The 18,041-nt window shown below is 43.9% G+C and overlaps 1 protein-coding gene across 4 annotated transcripts; it reads left to right on the forward strand.

Moving 5' to 3' along the window:
- The first annotated feature begins 350 nt into the window (after nucleotides 1-350).
- On the forward strand, nucleotides 351-16,478 carry B3GNT2 (UDP-GlcNAc:betaGal beta-1,3-N-acetylglucosaminyltransferase 2). Of its 4 annotated transcripts, none has more exons than XM_053939139.1 (2): nucleotides 351-451; nucleotides 14,073-16,478. In XM_053939139.1, exon 2 carries the CDS (start codon nucleotides 14,082-14,084, stop codon nucleotides 15,273-15,275), a length of 1,194 nt encoding a protein of 397 aa, XP_053795114.1. In that variant the 5' UTR covers nucleotides 351-451; nucleotides 14,073-14,081; the 3' UTR covers nucleotides 15,276-16,478. The 4 variants fall into 4 exon arrangements, with proteins under 4 accessions (XP_053795114.1, XP_053795113.1, XP_053795116.1 ...); XM_053939138.1 differs by lacking the exon at nucleotides 351-451 and adding an exon at nucleotides 463-649; XM_053939141.1 differs by lacking the exon at nucleotides 351-451 and adding an exon at nucleotides 1,063-1,085.
- Nucleotides 16,479-18,041: the final 1,563 nt, after the last annotated feature.

Consider the following 18,041-nt stretch of genomic DNA (forward strand, 5'->3'; position numbering starts at 1 on the left):
TCGCGCGGGGACCCCCCCCCCGGCCGCCGCCCCGCCCCGCCCCCGCGGGGCGCGCGCGCCGCGCTCTCCGCCAACCCGCGGCGCCGGCCGGGGGGGAGGGGGCGGGGCCCGGCGCGCGCCGCTCAGCGCCTCGCCCCCGCCCGCCTCGCCCCCCGCCCCCTGCGGCGCGCGGCGGCGCCGGGCGGGGAGGCGGGCGGGGCTCCGCCACAGGGCAACAAGTGAGCGGCGCTCCCCGGCCGCGCCCCTGCCCCGCCGCCTCCGCCCGCCGCCTCCGCCCGCTCCTCCTCGCCGCGGCCCCGGCCCCGGCCCCGGCTCCGCTCCGCCCGCCGCAGGCGCGCACCTCCGGCGCGGCCGGCCCCGAGGATACGGCGGCAGGGTCCGCGCCGTCCCGCGGGGACGGGGGACGAGCCCTTCCGCGGCCGCCTCGGCGCCGCCCCGGCATCGCCCTCAGGTGCGGAACCCCCGCCCGCTGCGGGGGCCGGCGGAGCGGGGCGGCAGCGCGGAGCCGCGAGGGCCGTGGTGGGGCGGCAGGCCGGGACCGGGCGGGTGGGAGCCCGCGGCGAGGGCAGCCCGCGGCCGGACAAAGCATGGTGGATGCGGAGGCGGCGGCGGCAAGAACCCCGGCGGAGCCCCGCGGCAGCCTGGCAAGGTACGGGCGGGGGGCTCGGCTGCCGCCGCCGCCAGCGCTGCCTCCGCGGGCCGGCGGGGATCGGCGCTGCCGCAGCGGCTGAGGAGGGACGGGGGCCGAAAAAGCCCCATTTTTTAAACTTGATTTTTGCTTTTTCCAGGTCGTGCGGTTTTCCTTCCCCGTCGCCTCTCGCTTATTTGCGTAGTGACCGCTGTGAGCTGGCGGCGCGGGCGGCGAACGGCCGGAGCCATAAATCTGGGGTTTTTTTTTTAGGGCCGGGGATTTTCCTTTTCCCCGGCTGGGAGGTGACAGGCGGCGGCAGGGTGGGGTCACAGCACGCGGGCGCGGAGTCCCTGCCCCGGCAGCCGGCACATGTTGCAGCCGGAGCGGCGGGAGCAAGGCGGGCAGAGGCGCAGTCTGCTGGGCAGGGATGAAACTCAGGCCAGCTCAGCGCACCGTATGTTTGTCCTCGCTTTTTGAGGTGTTTTTTTTGTTTGTTTTTTTTTTTTTTTTAACGTTTTATTGTTCATTTAGCCGTGGGGAGGCGGCGTCGGTGCTGCCGAAGCCGTGAGGTTTTTCCGGAGAAAGCCCGAGCCGTGGGGCTGCGGCAGTGCCGGGAGCTGCTGCAGTCTCCGCTCCTTGGCTGGAGGGGAGGGACGGAGGGTGGCGGTGGCGGAGCGGGGACATTCGCAGCGCTCCTGGGGTCACCTCATTAGCCCGCTGCCAGGAGTTAATTATTAACACCCGCGTCGAGATTCTAGACCGTGCTGAGGCAGTGACACTGAAATGTAGGCTTTGATGGACCTGAAAGGCGAGAAAGTGGTATTTTTGCTGGAGTTCGCCTGGATATATGTGCCCCTTCACGAGATGATGCTTTTTCCCTCAAACTTCCTGACGCATCCCGTGCCCCGTCAGGAGGGGACTTCAGGTGACTCGCAGGGATTGTGGCTGAACTGCAGCTCGAGACTCATTAGTCATCCGTCAAAAATTTGTGGTGAAAGTTACTTGAGTAACCCTTTAATCCGACTTCCAGAATGCTCAGTGCTATTGGGGTTGATTATTAAATACTCATGGTTAGTTTTAACTATGTAAAATAGGAGCTTGCGTGGTTTGGTTGTTGGTTTATTTAAATTTTTTTCCTTGTGGGGTTTTCTCCTTCTCTCCTTCCTCTTTTTTTTTTTTTTTTTTTTTTTTTTTTTGTTTTGTTTTGGTTTTGTTTGTTTCTTGTTTGTTTTGTTTTGTGGTTTTTGTTTGTTTTGTTGTTTTTTTTATATACTTTGGACAGAAAGACTTGGTTTGGGCACAAAAGAAGTTTAGTCTGGCCGTGTAAAGATGTGCGCGCAGAATTACATGCTAGACATGTCATCTGCGAATTACTGAGGAAACATTATTACAGCGTTGTCCTTTGAGGAGATTTCTGGTAAATTACTGCTCACCGTCTTAAAAGAGAGAGCCCAGAATCCAGTTCTCTTCCCAAGCTGCTCAAAGCGGTTTCGGGTTCTTCTTGCAGTTCCGCTTTGGCGACAGGCTCCGGTGCTGTCACCCAGGGCGTGTGCGGAGCGTGGCGCGGGGGCGGCGGATGACACCCGGCTGCGTGGCACGCTCGGGGCTCGCTTCGGTTCGGCGCTTCGGTTCGGATGGAGAGCCCAGGCTGCCGGCAGAGGCTGCCCTGATAAACCACCGGAGGAGCTGAATGAGCGCTGAGTTGTTAAGAAATGCGTGGAGGAAACGAAACGGAGAATCAGCTTGTCTCATTCGGCGGATTTAATTTGTAATGGTTTGGGTTTTTGTTTTTGATTTTTTCCTTCCCGGGGCTGTAAACAACTCGAGAAGATAGATATCTTAAAAAAAAAAATACTGCCGTGGAGATGGATTAAAATACAGAATGTCTGTCTTGTACCTAAAAATGTAATATTGTCAGACAGAGTCAAAATATTTTGGCTTTAAAAGAAGCCCTGGTTTTGCTGCTTGCTTTAAACGTGTGACTTGCTACAGGAGATGTTGTGCAGTACCGAGCTGTAGGGAACCTATGGGTAGAGCATAAAAAATAGAATGTATTTAAAGTAATTCTGTCACCTTGTCACCTGTAAAGTGGTTTTGCTTGGATTTGTGCTCGTTTCTTTTCCCCACGATGAGGAAAATGCAGCAAGGTAGCACTGCTGAAGGGACTTGTTTTTGAAGGTCATGCTTTAGATGGCTGGGAGTGCTAGCTGGCTGTCTGATGCCCTGTTTCATAATAGGTAAAACTCGCTGATCTCCCCAGAGATTGCTCCTAACGAGCACAGTGTCACTGGTAGTCAAAATTTTATTGTTATTGCCTGGAAGCTGCTCCTGAAAATTTTTGACTACTTCTGGGTAATGAAGATGCTGCTGAGGAGATCAGTGGTGTAGTGGTGTTTGCTCAGAGAAAAAGCAGTGCTTGATGAGAAATGAGAGTGGATAAAGTGGTGTCTTATTCTGTGCTGGCAAATCTGGGCAATTGTCTGTATGAATAAGTCATAGAGTATATAGAGGGGGGAAAAAAAAGCAGGATTTGAGTCTTCATCTTCTTGCCTACCCTGGCAAAGATTCCTTGGAGAACCAAGTCTTTCGGAGGAGTGCTGCTCCATGGCGACTTGTGAGTGCTGAGACCCTGAGGAACTGTCATTTTACTGCCACCTGGTGCAGCTGTATTCACAGTGGATCCAGCTCTGACAGTGATTTTTCCTGTTGGCTGTGTAAATCCACTTGAAGGAGAGAAAAATGATAGTGACAAAAGGCTGTATCAGTGCTGATCACGTTTGAAATATAGGATGTGATCGTGTCTCCTGCCACTGCCAATATTGTCATTATCACGGCAGTCAGGGCTGTGCACTTGACCAAAGCCTGTATGGTCACATTGCTCCAAATTAACCAGAGGACAGGAAAAAGATTGAGCAGTCTCAATTCAAATCCTCAGCCAAGCTCTTTGGTAACTTGTTCTTTCCTCGCAGATCATTGAATTTTTGACAAATGTGTCAGATGATCTTGCAAAATCTTGACTTCAGGCGGGTTGTGAAACTTCTCAGAGTTGGTTACTTGGTGGACTTTTCCTGTGTGCTGTCAGACTTGTGCCTTGTGCTGCCAAGTGACTAAAGCAGCTCTGTCAGAAATGCACCGAAGGCTGACATTCCAGATCTTAATCTTTTACTGGATTTGGTTACGTTTCCTGCGGTAATAAAACCGTAAACTGCTTCTTTTTGAAGAATTTGCAGTCTGCATGGTAGGGGCTGGGAGATTTCTTGTAGGTAGAGCATAAAGTGTGTAATTCTCAAACTTGCCAAGAACAGGCCAAAGGCAGGGTGTATGGAAGATATTGGCAAGAGTGAACTTATAGCAACAAGTTTCCTGTAAAAAGCACAGAATATAGAAAAAACCACATATTTCATCAAAATATGAGAATTTTAACTTCTGGTTTTCATGTTAGTGTTTCTTGAAGGCCATTGGGATTGATTGCCTTCCAAAAGCTTGAAACCATCTTTGTCCCACTCATAGGTTGTTGGTTTGGGGTTTTTTCTATAGTATATCTCTTTATTACATTTTCTATAGTATATCTCTTTATTACATTTTCTACTTTCTTAGTATATCTCTTTATTACATTTTCTGTAACTCTATGGTAGAAATGCAGCAGTAATTCTGAAGCAAGTAGGCATCCATTTACTTTTTAAATTCAAACTTTTAATTTTTTTTTTTTTTTTCAGGTATATGCATTATTAGTCCCTAATAAAATTTTAACCAGAATGTTAACAGTTAATTTAGGAAGAAGGTTGGGTGGTTGGGTGCATGTGCAGTCACGGGGTTAAGTGTTTGATGTTTCTGGTGTGTCATAGGCTATGTTCATGTGAGTGCTTATTATGGAATCATAGTTGGAACAGGGATCATTGGAGTCCACCTCCTGGCCCTGCATGGGACAGTGCTTCATGTGGTCTGGAGAAGAATTTGTGCCTGTGAGTGCGGTTCACAAAAATTCCTGATGTGTATCCCTGTGCTGCCATGTTCTGACCCCACAGAGATATATTTAGATGTTTCTATCAGTTCACAGCTGTATCCCTTTATGTAAGCAAACACCCTTCATGTCCTTAAAAAACAGCAGAAAAGAAAGAAAAGATGATGATGATGGTAGAATGAAACACAGGCTCTTCCTGTCGTTTTAACATAGAGTGAAGAAGTCACTGACCAAAAGTTGTGGAATAAACGCCAAACCTGCCCAGTCACATTTTGCTTTTACATAGGAAGCACTGACAGGTAGCTGGGACTCGATCCTGCTCTTTGCCTGTATCTTTCTCGCTGATTTCCTTGATCCTTTTAGGATTTCCAAAGTGCCTAAGTCTAAACCTCCCCCAGTTTCCAGATGGTGTAAAACCCAGTGAAAAGACTGGATCATTAAACTGTCTTGTGATGAACTGTGCAGAAGAATGATTGAATTGGTGCCTCGTGAGAGGCAATTAGTATTTAAATAAGGAAAAGAATCCCTGCGTGCGATGGGCGGGGTGCTGAGAGTTTTCATGGGAGAATTGATGAAACAGTTTCCATCAGCAGTTGGTTAAGAAAGCTTTGTTGTTTGGGAGAAATACAACAGTAAGAATTGAAAAGCATTTAATTTGGAGACGGTTTTGTTCTTTGTAAATAACTTCTGAAATGTAGCAGCTGCTTCATCTTAAGCACACTCAGAAGAGTTAGTCTTGAGAGTGAATTGACCAAATCCCTTCAATCGTAAGCCAGCTATCTGGATCAAATGAGCAAGAAATCTTGACTTGTGGCTGGGAATGACTGATTTTCCCATAGAAGGGTAATTCCCCGAGGCTCAGTGGTTTATGAACGGGCAGCCGGTATGGGATTTACAGGAGAGTTTAGGGTGTTTTGAAGGTTGGTGTGCCCCACCGAGGTGAGTGTGCTGTGGGATGCGCGGGCTCCTGCCCGACTTTGCTGCCGGGAGCATCCTGCTGTATCTCGGGGCACTTTGGAGGCTGAATGGTGTTTGTGCTCCCCGCCTTGTGCTGGTGTAGCTGTTTGTGCAGCTGGGTCGTGAACCGAATTGAGGAGCTAAGTGAGTTGAGAAATAACCTTTTCTGTTTGCTTGTCTTCAGGGTTCTACATAATGTAACACAGTGAGCCACACAGATACGGGAATTCATGGCCTGGGAAAGGGTGGAATTCTTTTAACTGAGTTTAAGGAGAGCTGCTGCTGAATGCCCAGCTGTATCCTGAATATAGTGCTGGTTTATTTTACTTGAGTAATTATATTTTGTAATCTGGTATTTGAAAGTTAGAAACTGCTAATGGGAAGCTGTCTTTGGAATGGAAATTGTTGTTGCAAACTTATTGTTGATCTGCTTTTGAATAAAAGCAATTAAACCCCATGCAGAACAGCCTTAAGTTGATTACTCAAACCACTCTCAAGCTTTGTGGATGCTCACTTTGGTGTGCAGGTAACAGGTACAGAAGGTGCTACTCGGATTTAGAAGTTTCTAATTGGGTTAGATGCTTAACTGTTGTTAACAAAACCGGGAGTTAGCTGCCTAGCCGGCTTAAAGATCCTTTACAAAATCCTCCTGATACTTATATGCATCTTTAGCTGCCTAAAGCTGCTGGAGAAATTGTTCCCTTTTCTATAAATTTGACAGGTTGGAATGAGATTTGTATCTTAGGTTTTGCAGCTTTGAAGGAGGACAATGAACTTCTCTGCTTACAACTTCACTGTTTTTTTCTGAACTTTAAATGAATTACTCAAAGTTGAAGAACTTTTCATGTATTTGCATTTTAAAATGTAGGTTTTGCATTCTTCAACTTGTGTTTATCTCAGTACTGTGAGTTCAGAGGCAGATCCTGGAATTCTGACATGAATATTTTGAGTATGAATTTGGTTTGAATTGACTTCTGAGTAACCAACCACATAGCATTATTTTTAACCCAAAAGGACAGTGGTAACCAAGGGTAGGTGTTGACTTCATCAGCTGTTCCAAGTTACACCGTTCTTGTTTTTGAAACATAGCTTTTAGTAGTGTGTTTTGTGTCTAAGGTGGGCAAGAAGACAAAGCAGAGGTAGAATTTTGATGGCCTGAGGTGTGGTGCTTGAAGGATGGTTTTGTTAGTTGACTAAATAAGATTGCTCTCTGTGCAGACATAAAAGTGGTTGGAATATGGTTAAGGCAGGATTAATTACTGGTTTTAAGATAAAACTGGAAGAGATCAGGAGCAGATGAGTTGTCTTGTTTGTGAAAATTATGGTTATCTGCATTTTGTGTAGGTTTTCTAAATCATGAGTTGTATTTCAAATACAGCACAAAAGTAAGAAATAAGAGAGTGTCTGTCCTGCAGACCTTCTCTCTTTAAATGCCTGCTGAAAGCATCAGTCAGATTTGCAGTGTGTTACATTCATTCTTTCTCACCAGAAGTAGCACTGATCCAAGTACGTGTCTGGGAGGAAGGTGCTTATCCACTCCTTGATCCACTTATCCACTTCCTTGGCTTTCTAGTAATGATGGGCAGATGAGGTGCAGCTGAAACGAACCCCACAGCAAACAGCAGACGTGGGTGGGTCACGCTGGGCCACTCGCTGCCCCCTGACCTGGGTACAGAAAATGCCAGAGAAATTCGGGCCCAGGGTGTACCTTGTAGGGAATAGGTGGGTCAGACTCTGTGTGCCTTTGGTGGAGCGGTGCTGGTTGTGTCTGGCCCTGCCCGAGGGAGCTCTGGATGAAGGTGGGAGCCAGCAGCAGCAGTGTGCTGGTACATGAAGGCTGAGGCTGGTGACAGATGGGCTCTGCTGTGGCCCGGGCTGTGCGAGCCTTCCCTCTTCTCCTGCACCATTCCCGGTGTTTGTGCGAACAGTGATGGGAGCTGGCTGAAAGCTCATTGCTGCTTTGTTGTCGGCTCTTTATCGTCCTCCAGCTAGCTGAAATGATTCACCACAATCAAATCAGTGCAAAGGTACATGGGACTGTGCAGCTTATGCAGGGGAAGGAATAAATTACAGGAATGAGTCAGCTATGACTGAAACTGTTTTAAACTGCCATAGAACTGTGCTCCCCAACTTCTAATTGGTGTGATGAATGACAATTAATTTTGTTCCAAGAAATATTTCTCTGCTGACACTCAGTTAAACCCCTTCTCTTGATTCTTTATCATTTACTGTTCGTTCAAGTTGATGCCTGTCAAGTGAAAGCTCAAGTTCTTCTTAAATCAGAAGCTGACAGCTCTGGGTTATTCCTAACAAATTTACAATGTCATCATTCTCAAGCTTGAACTGGCCTTAGAATGACACGGGAATTTTCTGCATTAACGAATTGGGAAAAACAGGTAACATCTGCTACCACAGGCCCCCAGCTGTTGTCATATTAAACTTCAATATTCATCTTTATAGTGAATTGAGATCTTACACTTGGTTGTCAGTGTGAAATCTCACTTACTGGAAAAAAAAACCAAGACCAACAATCCAAACCATTTTTGCTGTTAAACAGAGAAACCAAACCTTTTTCATCACAAGCTTTTTGTTGGTTTGGGTTTTTTTTTTTTTTTTTTTTTTTTTTTTTTTTTTTTTTTTTTTCTAGGTTTGTTTTTTTTTTTCTTCATGAGCAGTTAGGAACACCTGCATAGCTGTCTAGTGTGGTTGCAGGCATGCCAGCACAGAATGGTGATGTTAGCATGATGCACTAATTTATTGAGACACTGCCATTGTTTAAATTGACTTATGTAGGTGTGGTGTACATGTGCAGCTACATTGCTTGTTCATCCCTATGGAAAACCATGACCCAACTCAAGTAGTCTATACCAGTAGAAAAATGGGAATATCCATTAAACTTGGGATTGAGTTTACAGAATATTTTTCATAATAGGCATTTCTTGCATATACCTTGATCTTCTATAGAAACACAAGAATTCAAATATGCAACTGAACATTCTTTCAGCCAATCCAAGGATTTGATTTTAACAGGTTAAAAGAAAATATTTAGGTCTACCTTGCAGTGAATTCAGTAGGTGCACCATATTAAAATATTTTTTCAATCAAACCCAGAGCTTTTGTGAGAGACACCTGCAAATAACTTAAAATACAGACAGGGTTGGGATAATCTGATGATTTACTGGTAGCTGACTTATTTAAAAATGGCTGAAAAAATAGATTACTCTGGAGAGACAGTGGTGAGCTGATGGTATCTCTTCCTTTAAGTGTTCTGTCAAGCAGGAGTTTCACATAGGGTGGTTTTAAAGAAGTTAAAATTAAGTTTTTACTGTTGAATGACTTTGTAAAGATAACTTGATGCAAAGATAACTCGGTGCAGACTCTGTGGGTGTTGCTACAGTATTTCTAAGCACCAATATAAAGTCAACAAAACTTCTGTTTCTTAGATGTTATTTTAAATAGCACACCTTAACAGGCAATGTTCTGGTAGCTTCTCTTTTCTGCTGAAGGAGCTAGATAGAGGTAGGGGAAGAGCTGAAATTAGTCCAGATGGTGGCGGGAAACATAGTAAAACTAACTGTGAAGATTCTGGAATTCTGCTCCTCAGAACTTAGCATTCAGCAGTAAATGAAAGAACTGTTTAGTCTTTTAACAGCACAGTCGAAAGCTGACATCAGTAGTGTGGGGCACAAATCAAGTAGGTATTAGAGAGAGGGAGGTTGGAGTTCTTATGAAGCTTTTACAAACTTGAATGCAGTAGGGATTTCCCCACTGGGTTGTAGCAGCTTTTGACAAGGTAACTTCTGGATTTTCACCGGAATGTGGCTGCTCTGAGCACCCCTTGCTGTGAGTTATCTGATTGCTTGGAGAAGCAAGACTCTGGATAACAAAAACCTGCTGCTGTGCAGGTGGTAGCAGCCTGAGAGATTTAAAGGTAGTGCTCCCAGATGCCACCGATGGCTGCAGGGGCTGTGTGCACTGCGCCCTCAGCAGCTGGCTGCAGCAAGCATCTGCTGGCAGGCTTGTAGGATAATGCTCTCACCTAATGAAGGCTGGCTCGGCTCAGGGAGGCCCCGTGCAGGAATGTGGTCACTTGTGGCTGGTGCTGGAGAAGAGCCCTGCTGGAACATGCTTCCTCTGCTGGGTTGTGGTTGTGACTTGGGTGAGGTCAGAGAGCCTGCAAGTGGAGTCTTGCTTTGCTCTTGCACTCCAGAGCCATCCCTTGTGTGGGGTGCATGATGACTTCATGGTCTTTGTGCAGAACTGAGTGTTTTGGTATGAGGCTTATACCTCATACCGAAATCCACTGATATATAGCTCTAAAAAAACTCCACTTAATTTTAAAAGTACTAAATTAAAGTACTAAATTATTTATTTTTGTTGTTGTTACTGTCATATCAAAAATGACTAGATAGAAGGGAAAGGGCTTACTGATGAAAGTTCATAATTTAGCTTGTATGGCAAATGTATATAGAGAAAATAATGTCCTATGTTTTTAATTAATAGTGTTTTCTGAGGGTTCCTCTCTTGTGTGGTAATAGAATAGTGAGCCATTACAAGTTCTTGCTGTGGGAAGGAATCGAGGAACCAGGATAATTCACAGAAGTTGAAAATATTGAGAGATTTAAAAAATGGTTGGACAAAGTGAGACTAGGTTCAATTGCATAAGTAAACATTGCTCAAGTGCAAGTCTGGGCCTCTAAAACCTTATCACAGAAAACGAGAGGAGCACTACTAGACAAATGCCTCACTACCACTGGTTCTCTTGATCTGGGTTGGGGGGTGTTTGGTGGGATTGTTGGGTTTTTTGGTGTTGCTTTTGAGGAGTTTTTCAGCAAAAATGTGCTGAAGATAAGTAGTGGGAGACAGAACGTGAAGTTACTTTGGCCTTTATTCAAACTTTGTTGTTCTTTGTGCCTTGGGCTGTGTTTTAGGAAAATATATGCACATCCTTCCCTAGTCTTGCTATATTTACTTGGATCTTGAAATTCCATGCCTGAGTTTCACTGGTGTCCTTTAGTATTAAAATACTGGAAGATTAAAATTTCTCCCAAAGCTAAATAATATGCTGAAAGGTATCTCAAAGCAGGTATATGCAAATAATAGAAAGTAATGTTAAAATAAACGCCGTCTGCTCTGAATTTCAGTGCAGTTTTTCATGCTTTGAGTAGCGTGTTGTTAGTGTGGTTGCTTTCCTGCAGCTGGAACATTGTTTCAGGCTGTCTTGGTTGGAGAACACAGAAAACATTGACAGTTTGCAGTGGTAACCACTGTGTGAGACGAGCTTCTGCAGAAGGGCAACACGGATATCTGTTCAATATTCTCCTGTTCTTAAGGTTTTCTTAATTACTGTCCTATGAAAGGGGATTTGTGTAAAATTCTGAGGGGGGAAAGAGATTTGATGGTGTGCAGTTAGAAAATAAACAGCATTCAAGTTCTTTAAAGCTGGAAATGGCATGGACTCATTACAACAGCCCGGGGCTCTCAACATCATCTCGTTCCAAAAGTGCTGTTGCTCAGTCCAGAAATCTCTTGACTCACTGAACAGAGCTGAGCTATTAGACAACTGATTCATCTCACAGGGGGTTAGATGGACTCCATATGGCTTGTGATGTGTTAAGTAGCTAAACCAGTTAATTTCAGAAGCAGCAGTATCACTGCATGTGCTGTTGCTGGCACTGTCAGAAGTGGTGCTGCCTGTGCAGCTGTGTAAGGGATATCAGGCCCTAAATTGAACTTACATGGCAACATCCAAATCTGCCCTAGCACCACTTAGTCTCTGCAAAGAGAGAAGGGTGGTGGTGTCTGTTAGATACCTGAATCACAGCTTGGCTTTGCCAGATTCCTGATAGTTTAGTCCTGGACCAGTAGGGTGGTAGGTGTGATATCTGCAGGTCTTAGGGATTATCTTTTGCCAGCCCCAGTAAGTAAATGGGCTTGTAATGCTTGGGTTTGGCAGTCAGATAATGTAGATGTGGTACTCAGCCCACTTAGAAAATACAGCCTAACTCCTGCCCTCAGAAAAGTGTTTACAGTGAAAGGCCATGGCTTCTGTCAGATGGGAAGGAGGTGGAAAAGTTGGGTGTTTTACTTTGGGCTTTTACATCAGGTGATTAGATTGGTTCAGCTGCTTGTGGATCCACAGCCTGGGACAGGGTAGAGGCTGGGAGTATTTGCTTGTGGTGGTGATACCATTTACTGTGCTTTGAGAGATGGAACCACTGTCATCTCGCCAGACTTGCACCTTTTCTGCTGAAAAGCTCTACCAAGTCTAACAGTAAATGGGGATTTTTCTGCTCAGGATCCCTGTCTCATTTGCTGCAGGGAATTACAGTCATAGTGGACTGAAGGATTTTGTTAAGTGTTTGAAATAAAGTCTTTGTAAATGGTGTCTCATTGTGTCAGAAAAGTCTCAGGTCAAGTATCCAGATGCCTTAGAGGTGTTGAAAACTCTCAGTAAACTGGGGGCTGTGACAGATGAGCTGTGTGGTGCTGCGTATCCTGAAGAATCCAGCTTTGGCTGAGCTCTTGACAATCCCGTGTTTTTTGGCTGTTCCTAGGAGGGACCAGTCCCCCTCCAGTTGTCTCTGGAGTCCCGGGATCCTAGGTCAGATACCACCTCATTTGTTGCTTAGTGAGAAGTGCTCTTGAGGACAGGGTAGATAAGCCCTGATGTTCATGCTGGGCTCTGTGGAACACCACAAAACAGGGGATGGTTCCTTCTCCAGCATTTTTGTGTCTAGTGAAAGGGAAATGTAGAAAACCAGTGTATTTATCTTTTTTGGTCGCAGTTAAAGAGGAGGATAAAGTTTATTTGAAGTCTATGTGACCAAACCCAGTGCTTTCTGAACTGTTCAGCTGTTTATCTTAAATGATGATACTGACCACAAGTATGGTTTTGTCTTTGAGGGATAGAAGAAAACTACTTTAAAATTAGAACAGAAACTTCATAGCTGACTGAGAGTAGAATATGAAATAAAGTAGATCTGGCGTGAGCCTATACACAGATAAATATGCAGATAGTACTTGAGGAAGCACAGGCATTTTTCCGAGAGGCCGTGTTTTCTAGGAGTGACTTTGGATTTCAGCTCCAGAAAAACACTCACACACCCCCTTTTGGATTTAATAATGGTTATGGGTCAAATAAGAGAAAAAAGATTACTGATTATTTGCTGCTTTCCTCCTAAATTTTTAGAAGTTTAGTGTTTAACTTGTTGAGGAGTAAAACCAATTAAGACTGATGAAACCATAAGAAGACCAAGGGTCAATATAGCTCAGGTGTCTGGGGATGGCTGAAAAAAAGAAAACAGCAGCAAGTACAAGGTGTACTTCTCAGTCTGCCTCCCTGTCTGCTCTTGCTCTGTGACCTCAGGGCCTGAGGCAGTGCTCACAGCTGGGCTTCCAACACTCAGTACAAATTCTTTATTACATTAGGTTTTTCTGATCTTCCAATAATCATTTATATATTCCTGGCACATGAAGGTGCCTTTGACAAGTGAGTTCTGTGTGTGACTTCAGCGTAGTCTTTGTAACCTTTTTATTCTTTCTGAATTATTTGTGGAGCTTGAACACTGATGTACCCCAGGGCTAGTAAACAGTTTGGTAAGCACTGCTCTAGAGGAACACAGTGTTTTCATGTTGCTCCTTGTGCTGTATGCCTTGTACCTGCATTCTGACAGCTGTGGAAGAAAGAGGGATTGTTCCATTTTCTCCCCCAGTAAAAGCTGAAGATGGATCACAGGACTTTTTATATGACAAAGACGTGCATATACTGTTCCAAGTCTTGCATATATGGGAGACCTCTCCTTTTTTTATTTCTTTTCAGGGTTTTTTTCCTTCATAGTAATAATTACACTTCTACTTTCATTTACTGTTTGAATTCCTTTTTTCTAGTTGGAAGGGGAAAAAAATTCTAAGTTCTTGTTCTCTTCTGTCTGAATATCAGCAATGCAGCTGGCAAGTTTTGTCAGCCTTTCTTCCAAGGAACAGCCAAGTGAAATTGTCAGAAACTGATTGTGTGCTTTAAAATTTGGCTCTGCCCGTTACATAGTTGGAAGGTGTGAGAGTGCAAGTATAAAAGCTTGAAACCTAATTTAAAAATAACTGACCTTATCATATAGCAATTTATTCTATACCCTTCAGCTCACCTTACTAGCAGGAAAAAAAAAAAAAGGTTTCTCAGTCTGCCAAGCTGAGGGCTCAGATTCTAATTATTATACAGTCAAGTGTTTATAAGGGGATCTAAATGAGAAGCAGAAACTGCTGGCTAATTTAGACTCACCATGAAAAGCTGTGTAACTTTCCTAAGCTGCAGATGGAAACTTCACATTTGTACCGGCTTACTGATGAAACCCCAAACCATATGTGTGTGTGTATTAGAGACAGATTAGCTTTTGCTTCTTTGGGGGTGTAGTTAACCTTGGTTTTTAGGCTACTAGCTTGGATTTGAAAGTAGTTTGCATTTTTAATGAGATCAAGAACTTGCTGCGAAGAAAGCTAAAAATCTTTTTTTAAATTTATTTCTAGATATGAGAAATGAGTGTTGGACGCAGAAGATTAAAGCTGCTGGGAATTCTGATGATGGTAAACATTTTTATTTATGTGATTGTGGAAGTCTCGAAGAGCGGCAGCCAAGACAAGAATGCAGAAGGCCGTGTTGTTATACCACGTAGCAAATTCTGGAGGAAATACACTCCTCACAAAGCTTATTGGAACAAACAGCAACAGAAGCTTGAGCTGCTGTACAACCCTATTCTGTCCTTGCTTTCCAATATGACTGTGGAAGAGAACTTGGTTTCTAACCTGAGTGCCCTCAGTTCCTGTGACCCTGACCCCTTGGTACACTCAGAGGTTAGTGACTTTGCAAACTTGCCAGACAGATTCAAAGACTTCCTCCTCTATCTGAGGTGTAGAAATTACTCATTGCTAATGGATCAGCCAAACAAGTGTGAACAGAAACCTTTCCTGCTGCTGGCTATTAAGTCACTTATACCCCATTTTGATAGAAGACAAGCAATTAGGGAATCCTGGGGCAAGGAAATAGAATCAGGGGATGTGATAGTCAGAAGGGTCTTCTTACTTGGGCAGACCCCACCAGAGGATCATTTTCCTGACCTTTCACACATGATTAAATTTGAGAGTGACACCCACCAAGACATTCTCCTCTGGAACTACAGAGACACTTTCTTCAATCTGACTCTGAAAGAGGTGCTGTTTCTGAAGTGGGTCAGCAGTAGCTGTGCAAATGTCCAGTTTATTTTTAAGGGTGATGATGATGTTTTTGTGAATACCAATCAGATCCTGGATTACTTGAAAAGCTTATCAAAGGAAAAAGCCAAAGATTTATTTATAGGCGACGTGATCAAAGATGCTGGACCTCACAGAGAGAAAAAATTGAAGTACTACATCCCAGAAAGCGTTTATGAAGGTTCGTATCCCCCGTACGCAGGAGGTGGTGGCTTCCTGTACTCTGGTGATCTGGCACTAAGACTGAATAATGCATCTGACCAGGTTCTCCTCTACCCTATTGATGATGTTTATACTGGAATGTGCCTTCAGAAGCTTGGGCTTGCTCCAGAAAAACACAAAGGCTTCAAAACATTTGATATCGAAGAGAAATACAGAAATAACATCTGTTCCTACACAAACTTAATGTTAGTGCATAGTAGAAAACCTCAAGAAATGATTAAGATTTGGACACGCTTGCAAGACCCACACTTAAATTGTTAAAGTAATGTGCGTAAGTGTCTTAAGTCCAAAAAACTTTGCAAGTTTGGATCACTGAAGCTCTGGTTAATAGTTGAATTTTTGCTGTAGACTTTTTCCTGTACTTCTGAAATCAAGAGTAATACTAAAATTTGAAGGGATGGCTTGAAGACTTGGTCCTGACTTTTCCACTGGTGGTCCTGGTGGTCGTTATGTTTCAATATGGGTCTTAATTTTAAAAAAGACTTTGAGGCTATAACTAGCTGTCAGTGACTGGTTAGCTGGAAACAGGGATTGCCTACCACAATGCATCTTTCATCAATTGTGATGGTGGAAAATAATTTTCCCTTGAGTAGTGTTTGTGTGTGGAAACCACTGTAAATTGAAAATACACAAATTGGGGGATATGATACAGATATGATATGATACAGTTCAAGATATGATACAGTTACAAGACCTTAAATTTTGATTTTTTAATTTTTTTTTTTTTAATTTATAGTTTTCAGTTCTTTTGCACCCTGGAACAGTATTTTTTTTCCTTCACTTACGATCCTTTGTGAAAAGTGTATGTGTGTCTGAAGGATTTTCCCTTTTATTAGATGAAGCTCTTTTTTTTACCAAAAAAAGCAAAATTCTGCTTGAGGTGTTTTTCAGGGCTGGGCAGGTAGGGCTGCCCCTGCCTCAAGCCTACATACTGAAGCTGACTTACTGCTCATGTTATTTGTGTGGAAAGCTACTCTGGTCAATCCTTGTTTTCTGTTTGGGCACTAAATGTGATCAGGTAGCTTGATTTGATGGAAATGACTGAAATTGCACATTGCTTCTTGAGAGCATGGTTTGGGTCTCCTGGAAAGCGCCGGTGAATCCAGAATTGTGCACATCCCAAGAGCTTGGAATTCCAAACCAACTTTTGAAGTTTGCATGAAGCCTCATGTAGAGTTACGTGTCCTCGAAACTCAGATCTTCTCTATTTCCACATCTTGCTTATAAGAGTTACTCTAAATAGTGGTGGCTTTCTTTGTATATGTAGAAGTGCCTGTCTATTTATTGTTCAGACTGAAGACCAAAACATTTTCTTAAATATATTTTGTGTAACATTTTATTTGTATAGTGTTGTCACTCGGATATTTAAATAGAGCATGATATTTTAAATCTGAGATGTGTAACGTGGTAAATAAAGCTAATTGTTATTTTTGAATTTGAAAAATAAAATGTAATTTAAATATTTCTGGTAGTGCTTCATGTTGACTTGCAGAGCACTTGCACTCTACTCTACATTTCAGAAGTTCAGGAACAAAAGGTTTTATTTGACAGATTTCACTAAGCTTGTGTAGCAGACTATCAAGAAAGTGTCACAGCTGTACCTATATTTATTAGATGCTGCAATCGATGGACAACTCTGAAAGCAAGGGGGACATTAAGTGCCTTGGGACAAACTGTATGTACAGAAATAATTGTCTGTACAATACCATTGCTGGTGCAATTGAAAGGAGTCAAGGAGTGGATTGAATGGCTGGCACTTGAATTTTTGATTGAAACAACTTGGCAGCAACACCTCTTTTTTGCTTTTTCACCTGCTTTCTTTTTCCTTCGTTTACCTGGAACAAATGGGGTGCTTTATTTGTCCAGGGAGAGGTGAGGTGTTCTGGTCTTCCACCTCTTTGTTCTGTAGATGATCGAGTTGACCCCAGCATGGATAAAAGACAGGCTGTGCTCTGGTGTTGTGCTGTGAGGTTTGACCCTTGTGCTTTGTCATTCCTCATGGGAAGTGACACCTTCCTGAAAGAGCTGCAGGTTTTACATGAGTTACTTCCTACCCTGTTTCTTTAAATATTCATGGGATTTTCCTCAAGATTTGGGCCAAGTAAAAGAAGTAAGTTATGCTGATGGTGAAAGATGCAGTGTTGAGAGTCTTGGTGTGGGGGAAGGAGGAAGGGGGAGAGAGAAAAGGTGAGGCAGAGATGAAAAGGAGGGTGCTGGGGGAGAGTGGAGAGAGGCAGAGACAAGTGAGCCCTGAACAAACTGCGGAGGTCTGTGGGAGGATCAAACACAAACAGGAGGATTGCAGCAAAAAGAGGGACAGGAAAAGAGCCCAAGAATTAGTGTGAGTAAGGTAGGGTGGAGTACACATGGGATGTTAAGTGAAATGGGTGTGATTGGTGGGGTGCCAGCATTAATTATTTAATTTATACCTTTCCTGGCAACCATGAGGTAAAAACCAGGTCTCTTGCGTGGGACGCACCTGATAATAAGGAAAAACAGGCTGAGTGGCACCTGGGGAGGAGAAATGCTGTGAGAAAGCATTTCCCCACCTTCTGAGGGGACAGGAGAAAGGGCAGAGGACAAGGCTGAGCAGGTGGTGCTGGGGGGGAAATCTGACAGACCACTTTTGTGTACTCCAAGTGTGGAGGAGCACTGGTGGCTCTCCCTGGTCCACTCCCATGGAGAAAGAATTGTCATGGCAAATAATTGGGAGTGTGTGGAGTGAAGAGTAAGGGCAATAAATAACAGAGATAAAGGAACAGAATGCATCCAAAAGTACAATGGGAATGGGATCTGGGGGCAGTTGGGAAAACAGAGGTGAAAAGTCTTTAAAAAGCATGTGCAACAACCTGTAACTGCTGTATTCTACTGTATCTTTCATAAATGCTGTTAAATACTTAAATTTCTGTTGAAGGCATGAGAAGATTTGACTACAATAGAAAGAATGGAATTTGGAAACTGAAATAAGATGTGTTTGGATGAGACAGCTGAATGTGGATGCAGTCTTTGTTCTTTTTTCTTCCCTGA

The sequence above is a fragment of the Vidua chalybeata genome, chromosome 3, assembly GCF_026979565.1.
Source record: "Vidua chalybeata isolate OUT-0048 chromosome 3, bVidCha1 merged haplotype, whole genome shotgun sequence".
Lineage (NCBI taxonomy): Eukaryota > Metazoa > Chordata > Aves > Passeriformes > Viduidae > Vidua > Vidua chalybeata.

Coding starts and splice junctions, on each gene's coding strand:
- B3GNT2 (XM_053939139.1), top strand. CDS start 14,082: ATGAGTGTTGGACGCAGAAGATTAAAGCTGCTGGGAATTCTGATGATG.